General features: G+C 45.4%; 1 protein-coding gene across 5 annotated transcripts in view; it reads right to left on the bottom strand.

The window, feature by feature from the left end:
• micu3a (mitochondrial calcium uptake 3a) overlaps window positions 1-13,748 on the bottom strand; it is a 199,741-nt gene that overhangs the window by 81,520 nt on the left and 104,473 nt on the right. For 3 of the 5 annotated variants that reach the window (XM_043690223.2, XM_043690241.2, XM_043690233.2), the window contains one exon: window positions 6,360-6,458. The exons of the other annotated variants lie outside the window; for them this stretch is intronic. In XM_043690223.2, coding sequence (XP_043546158.2) covers window positions 6,360-6,458 — 99 coding nt within the window. The remainder of the gene's footprint in view (window positions 1-6,359; window positions 6,459-13,748) is intronic. 5 annotated transcript variants of the gene reach the window in all.

The raw sequence follows: 13,748 nt of genomic DNA, 5'->3' as shown, positions 1-13,748 counted from the left end.
GCTGGAACAACTCAGCAGCTCTGGCAGCTGAAAGCAGAAAAGAGAAAGCAGAGTTAATATTTGGGATCCAGTAACCCTTCTTCAGAACTGATTGTAGCTAGGAAAAATTTGTCATACATGATAGAGAAGGGGTGGTGATAGAGCCCAGGGAGAAAGAGGGAAAAACTGTTGGTGGACAAAGTAATGGGTAAAGGTCAGGCTGAGAGAACGGATAGCTGCTAATGTGGGCCATTAGTGGCTGACAATGGGTTGTTTGTGGCAGCAGCCCATGTGATGACAACTTTAGCTCTTCCCTTCATAGATGCTGCCAAGATGGAGTTTTTCCAGCAATTTCTTATTTTGCATCTGTTCATCCAATACTGCATAGTAGACAAGCAGCATAATAAATCGGAGGCTGTGGATTCATTGATCCCTTGTCATAAGATTACTATTACAAGTCCAGTCCCAAAGTTGCCCCTGCTGTGGTTTACCACAATCAGCATTCATTCCATCCTGGGGAATGGTCAGGAAACTTTAATAAAAATTAATAACATAGTCCTCTGGTTAACTTTAACAGATCTCTAGCAATTTCTGATTTTCCACTTCGCCAAAACAACCTCTTGCATCCAAACAACACCCTCCTGTATTCTCCCTGAGCCAGAGATAGGAAATCAAGGGTGGATGTTTCTCAAGTGAGGTAGTCTTTGGATAAAATTGGCATATTGGTGGAATAGTCTCAGTCTAACCAGTGATTTATAAAGGTTTAATGTCATATACTTGATTTTGTACTCTATACCTCCGGCAAAAGTAAGTCGCAAGTTGGACAGGCACTGATTTGTGAATGGCTGTTAAGGTGGTGCCAGTCATTGGGCAGTGAGTTGGCACTAATTTTCCAAGAATGTAAATCCAAAGTCTCCATTCTTCTCTACTTTAAACTCTCCAAGTTGAAAATATTGTGCGAAGCCTACATGTTACTGCTGCTGTTATAGAAAGCAAAAGTACTAGGTGACACGTTTACTGAAATCCCATCTTAAACTCAATTATGACAGTTTTGGAGAAATGCACACCGTGCTCTTCCGTAATGCGATAACTAACAAATGGAAATGAGCCTTTGAGTGGTTACTGCATTTGAAAATACTTGTGATATGGTGGAAACAAAATACATAAGCTTTGATTGCAATAAATTGTACAAAACAGCTGATTAGAAATTTGATAAACTGATATTCAGTTGGTTGCAATGCGAACAATTTATAGCCTGCAAAGTTACCGTTGAAGGAACAGGTCATGTGTTCCACATACTCATGTGAAGGTGTAAATTGCAAGAATGCAAGCATGCTTACACAGAGCAAGTGTAAAGTTCATAAATTTAACCAATAACATGAGTATTTTTAATGCCATTGCAGTTGTTCTAATGAGGTTTCAGTCTAGATTCAGCTTTTTATGGCCAAATTCCACTCCAACTCTATTTTAAAGTTTGCCAATGATACCACGGTTGTAGGTCAGATCTCAACCAACAAGACAGAATACTAGGAAGAGACGGAGTGTTTAGCAGCATGGTGGAAAGACAACAATTTTTCCATCAACATCAGAAAAATGAAGGACCTGGTCACTGACTTCAAGAAATGGAGTGGATCTGCATCAAAAGTGGAGAGGTGGAAATGGTCGAGAGCTTGAAGTACTTGGTAGTGATAATCTCCAACAATCTGTTCTAATCTACACGTCTAAATGACAATCAAGAAAGCACAACATCGCCTTTACTTCCTCAGGAAGCTAAGGAAGTTTGGCATGTCCACAAGGATTTTTACTAATTTTTATTGATGCACCACAGAAAGTGTCTTATCTGGATGCATCACAGAATGGTATAGCAACTGCTCTTCCCAAGACTGCAAGAAACTACAGACAGACATGAATACAACCTCGTCCATCAGAAAAACCAGCCTTCCATCCATTGACTCCATTTGTACTTCTCACTGCTTCGGGAAAGCAACCAACATAATCAAAGACCCCTCTGACACTGGTTATACTCTCTTTTGTCAGGAAGAAGATAAAGTTTGAATTCACATATGAATAATTCAAAAACAGCTACTTTCCTGCTACTATCAGACTTTCGAATGGACCTGCCAAATGTTAATTCTCATCTCTCCCTCTCTCTGCGGCTGTAACACTATTCTGAACTCCGTTCTGTTACGCTGATGCACTTTGTATGGTACAATCTGCCTTTGTAGCAAACAAAACAACACTTTTCACTCTATGTCAAGTACATGTGACAACGATAAATCAAAGGTATGCTGTAAGTAAAAATGGCCACTAATTTACCTGCACATGCACAGTCGCACATCTGATGTCATGTCATTAGTGGAAAGAAAAAGAAATACTAGTCTTTTAATAAAGGTCTGGTAAGTCATATTAGTTACACTGAAACCCAAATTCACTGTCTGCTCCTCTAGACCTCCCAGCACCACCATCTCAGGGCATGCTCCACAGACAGACTGCATACAACCATGTCCATGGCTGTTGGCACCTCATGTACCAGCCTCACTGCATCATCAGGGCACATCCCCAACTCACTAACAGTTTTTTCTGCACTTCAATATTAACTTTGGAGTGCAGTGCCACCTCTCGTTGGAATGCTGCTGCCAGAATATTTTACATGCAGGGACGAGCACCCTGATCATGAACTGTACCGGGCAGCATCTCATGCCTCCTTGCCTGTTCTTAGCACTCATTCACTTTTTACCTATTTCAATATGCACAGCATCCTTGCCTTGATCTCTTTTGCTTTATCCCCTTAGCAAAAGCTAACGTTCACAATATTCTTGCCTTGCCTTTCAGCACAAACACAGAGCTCGTCAGCAGTCATCAGGGAATGAAACATGCTGTTATAGGAAACAGTGTCACATCAGTGTCACACCTGCCCCATGTGCCAAACATGTAAGCACCAAATACACTGCATGTGCTTCAAACAAATGGCCGTGTCTCAAAATCTAAGGGGAATAGCCGTCAATCAATCCTTTATTAAGGGCTCTAATACTGTAAGTCAAGGGTAGCTTCTAATATCATGAGGGATTTAGGCACAGTCAGTTAGCTGGCTGCTTGGAAGTGGTCATGGTCAAAGGGTTCTTATCTTTACAATCTGGTGAGTAGGCCACAGTCAGTCCTGTTGGTCCAGTGCAACCAATTGCATGAAGTCAGTTGGAAAGCTGTATAGATATCAGACATGGTCACTCATTCTTTTGAGCTGTCCAGCTAAGTAGCTCAACAGAGTGTGCCATGGTCAATCCTAAGGGTCCATCCAATAAAGTCAAGGAGATGGGGGTGAGGCTAATGATGAGAGGTAGGAAGAATGGACAGAGGAAAGAGCCAGTAAATACAGTTACAATTGGGACAGAATGCTGAATGCAAGGGGGATTACTTATAAAGGAGGGTGGTGACAGCTCAACAACAACAACAACAAAGACAATTGAGCTTTGAATGGGAGGGGGTCTCATTGAGGGTCAGCAGCACATTGGCTTTCATGTGGGAGTGGAGGTAAAAACAACACATTACTACATCTAAGATGCTTGTTAAATATGTCTGAGGCTTGGGGATGGTTAAGATTGGCAGATAAGGATTTAGATAGAGGGGTTTGGTGTGGCACTTGGGAAGTTCAAAACCTACGGGGTTGTTGGGGAGGTCTACCAAGAAAGATAAGTTCATTTGGGAGTTCACCAACAGTAAGAGGCTGAGCCTGAAACTCTCTGCTTAATGAGTGACCACTATGTGGAAAATATCAATATCAAAATATCAAGATTTCAAATATCAATGAAGATGAAAATTGCTGTGACCACACCTGAGATTGGAGGAGTAAGTGTTTTATTCTGAGGGAGGGGCTTCAATTTCAAATGATTTGAGGCGCTAAAAATGGCAACAGCATCACACAGTATCCATACAGTAAAACAGACAAATGAGAGCACCCCAATCCCGAACAAACTGATCTTCCATTTGTTATTTCTCAGTTCCACCTATATAACTTCACTGGACAATCTCCCACAAATATCCTAAGTACAGTCTTAGTGTTATCCCTAAACAAAAATGCCACCTACCCTCCTCTCTTACCCAACTTTTTATCCTTCCCATAGCACCTGTACTCCAGAACATTAAGCTGCCAGTCCTGAGCTACTTTTCTATAATAGCTACGATTCCCCAATCATGTCTGAAGTTCATCTGTCTTGGTTGTCAGACCTCTTGTATTAAGTAAATGAAGTAAAGTTTATCAGTTTTACCTCATCTGCTTTGATTATTTGACTTGCTCCCCTTATCTATTGCACCAGCCTCAGCCTTGTCACGTTCCTCACTATCACTGGTTATACACGCACGCGCGCACACACACACACCTCCTCATCCTGTCCACCACTAGCTTAAAGCCTCCCAAGTATCACTAACAAACCTCCCGACAATAATATTGGTCCCCTTCCAATTCAGATATACTCCATCCCACTTATACAGGTCATTTCTACACATGAAGAGATCCCAATGATCCAAATTTGAGAACCCTTGCCCCCCACATCTGTTCCTTAGCCATGCTTTCAACTCTCTCCTCTTATTTCCACTCTCATTAGCACATGACACCAGTAGTAGTCCAGATATTACTTCCTTCGGAGACCTACTTTTTAACCTTCTGCCCAGTTTCCTATATTCTCTCTGAAGAACCTCATCCCTTTTCCCTTTCCGATGTGCACAACAACTTCCAGCTGGTCACTTCCTCCGTTCAGAATGTTGCATCCTTTCTGAGACTTCCTTGACTCTGGCAGCAGGAAGGCAACATTCTAAACTAATGTGTTGCTGACGGCAGCAGAAATGTCTGTCTGTGCCCCAGACTAGAGTCCCATTACCATCAATCTTGGAACCTGATATTCCCCTCATTACAGTAGAGTCAGTCATGGCTCCAGAAACCTGGCTGTTGGTGCTATACTGCTCTGAGAGGCCATCCTCCCTTAGAATTTGCAACAAAATGCATTCCCTGCAGACAGTCCCCAGGAACATTCAAATTTTCCCTGATCTCCCACATCTCGAATCACACTCAATGAAATGCTGTGTAGAATTAAGGCTTCAGTGCTATAGCAATGGCTAAATGGATACTCATGTACTTAGCTGAAGAAAAGTAAACATAAACTTACAAATGCAATAATGCATTTACGTAACAAGCCACTGGTGCTACCGTGTGCTCAGAAAGGTTGTCTTATTTCTTTGGCAAAAGTGAGGACTATCACAGTGCTATCTCATGTTCAACAGCTGGAGTGGAGGGAGCCCTTTGGTGCAGTCCACAAGCTTTGGATTTTGGTTGGCAATGCTCGAGAACCCAAACATGTGGAGCGCGTCCAACCAGAGGTAGGTGCATCCTCCTCGGCCTGGACTCCTATTGTAGACGTGAAGGTGGAAGCTTGGGCAGCTCTGGAGTGCCCTCAGACTTCTGGAGGGTCTGTATGAGGTTCCTGCTTCGCCTGTTGCCTATAGGAACTGTCTTGTTTCCTTCTGAAGAGTCAGCTGGAGTGATGCCAATGTTCTTTGTTCCAGCATGTTGCCTTGCTGTTCATGCAGATGGCTAGAGTGATATAGTTATAAATGCCCGAAACGTCATGGAAGCAGCAAAATATGTGCAAGCCTGAGGCAGCAGGCCCCTAAGCATATTGCTGCAGTTTTGCATTTGTGTGTCAGGATTCCTAGTGCTCCCAACAAACTTTCCTGCTCCTTTTGTGTCTGCTTGAGCACATCAAGGAAGTCATAAATTGCCAATAATATGGAGTCCTCTCCCATCAGAGGCTAGGCAGGTCTCTGGATTTTGGCTGTCCTCTGAATGCAAGTGCCCACCAGGGTTTGCTCCTCAGCCAGATGCGTGCAAATTGTCCTTTAAATATGGCACTGCACTAGGGATTCCAAGATATTATGGCAGCAATGAGTACTTTTGGCTAGCATTAGATGAGAAGGGTGACACAGAAGCACGGTGTCAAGCTAACAAAGTGAGTTTCAGATAATCACACAAAAACACTAACTCAGCCTCGCAGAGATAGGCCTCCATAAAAATCAAAAATTCAGCTCATATTTTGCATTCTTCTACGCCAATTTTGACAGTCAGCTGCTTAGATTTGCCTTTTGCTTCAAATCAGTTTGATTTTCAAATCAAAAATCAAATGTTCAAACTGCCATTCTCAGGATTATTAGTTCCAACTTTTCATTGCTCTACTACATAGTCCTTAAGTCTAGGGACCTAACTTAACAGTTGCACTGCCATTTGTACATTGTAACACCGAAGTGACAATATAACTGTATTCTATGTAAAATGCATCTGGAACAAAAAAAATTAGAAAACCTTTCAGTTTTTTGATTTCACACAGATTTTGTACCTCTGCAAGGTCTGAAAACAGTGCTTGACTGGTGTTACGTCTTAATGTATCCCAGTAACTTCGGTCTGTGGTTTGATTTGGGGTATCTTTATTTACCACCTGCAGAGTTTGAAAAGGTAAAACTGTTGTAAAGTTCAACATAAATGACACATGGTGAAAGTTCATTCAGGAAGAAACAAAGTTGTAGTGTCAATTATTCCAGTATTTATTTTGATATTGAAATAGAAGTAAAAAATTTTTAAATATCCCTGATATAATTTCAACACAGAATGTTATTTACCTCTGTGCACAACTATTCAGAAAATTACAAGTGGGAAAAATAACAGAGATCCAAGTATCTGTCCATTATCACAATTGTCCTCCAGTTGGCTGCACTTGTTCACGTACTGAGCATCCTCTCCTTCAACTTCACTCATTTCCACTGATAAGAGTCCTAGCAATGCCTGTATTTTTATAGGTTGCGTAGAAGATTCCTCATTCCAGTCCTATTCTGACTCCCTTCCTCATCTCTCTTTCCAGTATTGTTGCCCTCTATTCAAAGTGGAAAATCTCAGATATTCGGTTTTGAATTTTCATCTCTCTTCCCTTCCTCAACTTCTTTCTAGGAATATGTTATATAAGAATTCATTATATGCCCACTGACACCCACAGTTATCTCAACTACATTTCCTTACATCTCGATTCCTTCTTCCAGTTGCTCTGTCACACCTCTTCTGATGATGCAACTTTTCATAAAGCTGATATTCCACAATGTTCCTCAATAGAGGAAACACTCCTCTTTTTCCTCACCTCCACTCAACAAACTTCATAGTGCTTGACATGGAACTTGGCTGTGTCTGATTTATTTTCAGTTCTCAACTCTCACCCATTTATCTAATTTCCAAACCAATGATGGAAATTAACATTTGTAGCTCAAAGACACTGTACCAGAGAGACAGAATGCAAGTTTTGATTTTTATTCTTGAAATGAGAAATTTACTTCTGCAGTGCAATGGAAATGGGGGTGGGGGGGGGGGGGGGGGGGCAAATGATTTGAACAATCTTGAGGACAAAAAGAAAATAAACATGATGTATGGCAAAAATAAGGTATGCGCCTGCATTGGTAAATTATAAATCTTCATAAGACTAAATAAAAAAAATCTGAAGAACCGCTGATGCTGGAAATCAGAATGGGTCTTCGATTTTGAAGAAAAATCATTGGACCCAAAACATTAACTGATTTCTCTCCACAGATGCCCACCAGATCTGCTGCCCACCAGCAATTTCTGCTTTTGTTTATAAACAATACTTGTCAATTTTCTGTAAAGGCATAAAAAATAGGAAGAGGATTAGATCATACAGCCCCAGAGTCTATTGCGTCATTCAATTCACTCATGGCTGATCTGTTACTTCAATTCCACTGGAGTATTCAAGTAGAGAAGACTTGATACCACTGTATAGGTTGCTGGTGAGACCATATTAGTTTCAGTTTCTTTTTTTAAATGGGGGGGGGGGGTTGAAAATAAGTTCAAAAGGTCCTCCATGTCTCCATTGTCAAGGTATGACCCCAGATAGCACTCATGGCTGCTCATGTGCCCGTACCAAATTATAACGTTTTTGTCAATCCCCTCATGTGCCCCTCCTCCCACCAATGCTCAAAATATACAGGAACAGCAGGCAAATCCAAACCCCACAAACATACTTGACCTTGTACTAAAATTCACCGAGGGACAACCAGAAAAAAAAGTCACCCCCACAAACACACTTCACCTGGCATTGGGAAATTAACCCAGTCAGGTGATCAAAGCTTCAGTCAGCAAGCATTTTGGGAAGTGACCATAATTCCATTAAGTTTTAAGTTACTTAAGTAATAAGGATAAAAGCAGCCCTCGGGTGAAACGACTAAACTGAAGGAAGGCTAACAATGACAATATTAGGCAGGAACTGGAGAATATAGATTTTGGGCAGTTGTTTGAAACCAAATGCACATTGTCCTGTGGGAAGTTTTTAAAGACTAGTTGATTAGAATTTAGGAACAGTGTTCTTCTGAAAATGAAGGATAAAGGAGGCAAGATTCAGGGGATGACAAGAGAAATTGTGAGCCTAGTCAAAAAAAAAGAGGCATACATAAGGTTTAGGAAACTGGAACAGACAGAGCCTTCAAATATTAAGAAAGCAGGAAAGAACATAAACAAGAGGTTTTCATGGGGGGGGGGGGGGGGGGGTGGGGGTCAGTGGTGGTGCTAATAGGAGCCATGAAATCTCTTTAGCAAACAGGATTCAAGAAAATCCCAAGGCATTTTATATGTATCTAAGGAGTAAGAGGACAGCTAGAGAAAGGTCAGGTCCACTCAAGGACAAAGGAGGCAATTATTAGATTCCCTACAGTGTGGAAACAGGCCCTTCGGCCCAACCAGTCCACACCGAACCTCCAAAGAGTAACCCACCTAGACCCATTTCCCTCTGACGAAAGCACCTAACACTATGGGCAATTTACCATGGCCAATTCACCTGATCTGCACATCTTTGAACTGTGGGAAGAAACTGGAGCACCCCCTGGAGGAAACCCACGCAGACAGGGGGAATGTGCAAACTCCACAGACAGTCGCCAGAGGCTGGAATCGAACCTGGGACCCTGGTGCTATGAGGCAGCAGTGCTAACCACTAAGCCTGATGCCCAAAGGAGGATTTAGGAGGCAAGGATGCGGGACTAAACCTGATCGAAAGTCCGTGCATGAACTGCCTGAAAAATGGGATGACCCGGTTGCTGTTGACTAAAATTCCATTCTTCAAAGGAATTATTGAGAGTTCTTTTACCTGTGAGAGCTGTGGCTGGGTTAATAATGAGGTTCAGTCAGCTGGAAAGATACAGGAGGAAGGAATCCGGTACACACTCTGGTGTTTCCTCCAAAGAGGTCCTGAACCATGAAGTTGTGAAAGCTGACTACGCTACGACCAGAATCCCTGAACTTGACTTTGAGATTCCACCATTCACACAGAAAGGAGCACTTTCTACTCGAGAGTCTGATTGACAGAGCTGTAGCTGGTCTAGAGCAGGATCAGCCCACACGGAAGGCAATGGATCCCAACATCGCCTTGAAAATTGCGGAATTTATTATGAGTGGAGACAGAAGAAGTGGGAGAGATCATTAATGAGTACTGCACATTGGAATTCACAAAGGAGAAGGACATGTTAGATGGTGAGTTTGGAGAGGGGTACATTGACATTTTTGAGCATGTCAATAAAATAAAAGGCATTGGGTGTTTTGAAAAGCATGAAGAGAGATAAGTCCCCAAGACCTGACGGGATCTATCCTAGAATGCTGAGGGAGGCAAGGGAGGAAATGGCTGAGGTCTTGTGTGAAATCTTTGTATCCTCTTTAGATAGGAGAGTCTCAGAGGACTGGAGATTAGCCAAGGTTGTTCCTTTATTTAAGAAGGGCAAAGGGATAATTCACGATATTACAGGCTGATCAAGTTAACATCAATGGTAGGGAAATTAATGGAGAAGATCTTAGGGACAGGATTTATTCCTATTTGGAAAAATATCAACCTTTTAGTGATAAGCAGTATGGCTTTGTTTTGGGAAGGTTATGTCCCACGAACTTGACTAAACCTTTTAAGGCAGTGACAAAGATGATTGATGAGGGTGAGCAGTGGATATTGTCTACACAGACTTTAGCAAGGCTTTTGACAAGTTCCCTCATAACAGTCTGATACAGAAGGTGAAGGTAAAAACAATGACTGCAAATGCTGGAAACCAGAGTCTGGAGTAGAGTGGTGCTGGTAAAGAACAGCAGTTCAGGCAGCATCTGAGGCGCAGGAAAATCGATGTTTTGGGCAAAAGCCCTTCATCAGGAATACAGGCAGAGTGCCTGAAGGGTGGAGAGATAAATGAGAGGAGGGTGGGGGTGGGGAGAAAGTAGCATAAAGTACAATAGGTGAGTGGGGGTGGGGATGAAGGTGATAGGTCAGGGAAGAGGGCGAGGGAAGGTAGCAAAGAGTACAATGGGTGGATGGGGGTGGGATGAAGGTGATAGGTCAGAGAGGAGGGTGGAGTGGATAGGTGGAAAAGAAAATAGGCCGGTAGGACAGGTCATGGGGATGGTGCTGAGCTGGAAGTTTGGAACTGGGGTGAGGTAAGGGAAGGGGAAATGAGGAAACTGGTGGAAGTCCACATTGATGCCCTGGAGTTGAAGTGTTCGAAGGCGGAAGATGAGGCGTTCTTCCTCCAGCCATCTGGTGGTGAGGGAGCAGCGGTGAAGAAGGCCCAGGACCTCCATGTCGTCGGTTGAGTGGGAGGGGGTGTTTAAATGTTGGGTCACAGGGCAGTGTGGTTGATTGGTGTGGGTGTCCCAGAGATGTTCCCTAAAACGCTCAGCTCGGAGGCGTCCAGTCTCCCCAATGTAGAGGAGACCGCATCGGGAGCAACGGATACAATAAATGATATTCTTGGATGTGCAGGTAAAACTTTGATGGATGTGGAAGGCTCCTTTAGGGCCTTGGATGGAGGTGAGAGAGGAGGTGTGGGTGCAGGTTTTGCAATTCCTGCGGTGGCAGGATAAGGTGCCAGGACGGGAGGGTGGGTTGTTGGCGGGGAAGGACTTGACCAGCTAGCCACGGAGGGAACGGTCTTTGCGGAAGGCGGAAAGGGGTGGGGAGGAAAATATATCCCTGGTGGTGGGATATATTCGAAGGAGAAATTGTTAAGGGTGAAGACCAGTTCGCCCAAACGAATGAAAGTGTTGGTGGAAGGGTACTGTTGGGGACGTCGGGAGAGGAAGAAATGGAGGGCTTGGAGGCCCTGGTCATGGCGGATGGAGGTGTAGAGGGATTGGATATCCATGGTGAAGATGAGGCTTTGGGGGCCGGGGAAACAGAAGTCTTGGAGGAGGTGGAGGGCATGGGTAGTGTCTCGAACATATATGGGGAGTTCCTGGACTGGGGGGGACAGGACAGTGTCGAGGTAAGTAGAGATGAGTTCAGTGGGGCAGGAGCATGCTGAGACAATGGGTCGGCCAGGGTGGTCAGGCTTGTGGATCTTGGGAAGGAGGTAGAACCAAGCAGTGCGGGGTTCCCAGACTATGAGGTTGGAAGTTGTGGGTGGGAGATCTACTGAGGTGATGAGGTTCTGTATGGCCTGGGAGATGATGGTTTGGTGATGGGGGGTGGGGTCATGGTCGAGTGGGTGGTGGGAGGAGGTGTCCTCGAGTTGGCGTCTGGCTTCAGCGGTGTAGAGGTCAGTGCGCCAGACTACCACTGCACCCCCTTTATCTGCTGGCTTAATGGTGAGGTCGGGATTGGAGGAGCGGGAGTGGAGGGCAGCGTGTTGTGAGGGTGAGAGGTTGGAGTGGGGGAGGGGCGTAGACAGATTGAGGCAGTTAATGTCCTGGCGGCAGTTGGAAATGAAGAGATCGCGGGCGGTTAATAGGCCAGCACGGGATGTCCAGGTGGATGGAGTGTGTTGGAGGCAGGCAAAGGGGTCCTCGGAAGGTGGGTGGGAGTCCTGATTGTTAAAGATTGGAAGGCAGCGGAAGAAGTGTTCGATATCACGGCGTGTATTAAATTCATTGATGGGTGGGCGGAGGGGGATGAAGGGGAGTCCTTTGCTGAGGACTGATCATTTGTCCTCAGTGAGGGGGAGGTCTAGAGGGATGGTGAAAACTTGGCAAGACTGGGAGCTGGGATCTTCGCCCGCCTCCAACACACTCCATTCTCCTGGGCACCCCGTGTTGGCCTATTACCCGCCCTCGACCTCTTCATTTCCAACTGCCGCCGGGACATTAACCGCCTCAATTTGTCTATGCCCCTCCCACACTCCAACCTCTCACCCTCAACGCGCTGTCCTCCACTCAAATTCTGACCTCACCATTAAGCCAGCAGATAAAGGGGGTGCAGTGGTAGTCTGGCGCACTGACCTCTACACTGCTGAAGCCAGACGCCAACTCGAGGACACCTCCTCCTACCGCCCCCTCGACCATGACTACCCCACCTGCAACCCCCCCCCCACCCCCGAACCAAACCATCATCTCCCAGGCCATATAGAACCTCATCACCTCAGGAGATCTCCCACCCACAGCTTCCAACTTAATAATACGGGAACCCCGCACTGCCCGGTTCTATCTCCTTTCCAAGATCCACAAGCCTGACCACCTAGGTCGACCTATTGTCTCAGCATGCTCCTGCCCCACTGAACTCATCTCTACCTACCTAGACACTGTCCTGTTCCCCCTAGTCCAGGAACTCCCCACATACGTTTGAGACATCACCCATGCCCTCCACCTCCTCCAAGATTTCCGTTTTCCGGGCCCCCAAAGCCTCATCTTCACCATGGATATCCAATCCCTCTACACCTCCATCCGCCATGACCAGGGCCTCCAAGCCCTCCATTTCTTCCTCGCCTGACGTCCCCAACAGTACCCTTCCATCGACACTTTCACTCGTTTGGCCGAACTGGTCCTCACCCTTAACAATTTCTCCTTCGAATCCTCCCACTTTCTCCAGACCAAAAGGGTAGCCATGGGCACCCGTATGGGCCCCAGCCATGCCTGTCTCTTTGTTGGCTACGTAGAACAGTCCACATTCCGTAATTATACCGGCATCACTCTTCACCTCTTCCTCCGCTACACTGATGACTGCATTGGTGCCACCTCATGCTCCCGCGAGGAGGCTGAGCAATTCATCAACTTCACCAACACATTCCACCCAGACCTTAAATTTACCTGGACCATCTCTGATACCTCCCTCCCCTTCCTGGACCTCTCCATCTCCATCAACGACGACCGACTTGACACCGACATTTTTTTACAAACCCACTGACTCCCACAGCTACCTGGATTACACCTCTTCCCACCCTACCTCCTGCAAAAATGCTATCCCGTATTCCCAATTGCTCTGCCTCCACCGTATCTGCTCCCAGGAGGACCAGTTCCACACAGAACACACCAGATGGCCTCCTTCGTTAGAGACAGCAATTTCCCTTCCCACGTGGTTAAAGATGCCCTCCAATGCATCTCATCCACATCCCGCACATCCGCCCTCAGACCCCACCCCTCCAACCGTAACAAGGACAGAAACCCCGGTGCTCACCTTCCACCCTACCAACCTTCGCATAAACCAAATCATCCGCCGACATTTCCGCCACCTCCAAAAGGACCCCACCACTAGGGATATATTTCCCTCCGCACCCCTTTCCGCCTTCCGCAAAGACCGTTCCCTCTGTGACTACCTGGTCAGGTCCATGCCCCCCAACAACCCACCCTCCCGTCCTGGCACCTTCCCCTGCCACCGCACGAATTGCAAAACCTGCGCCCACACCTCCTCCCTCAACTCCATCCAAGGCCCTAAAGGAGCCTTCCATATCCATCAAAGTTTTACCTGCACATCCACCAATATCATTTATTGTATCCG

This window comes from Chiloscyllium plagiosum, unplaced genomic scaffold (genome assembly GCF_037043375.1).
Source record: "Chiloscyllium plagiosum isolate Xiang-an unplaced genomic scaffold, Cpla_swu_hap1 HiC_scaffold_1, whole genome shotgun sequence".
NCBI classification, from domain to species: domain Eukaryota; kingdom Metazoa; phylum Chordata; class Chondrichthyes; order Orectolobiformes; family Hemiscylliidae; genus Chiloscyllium; species Chiloscyllium plagiosum.
The sequence above is the reverse complement of the archived record's forward strand: the minus strand, read 5'-3'. Positions and strand labels throughout refer to the sequence as shown.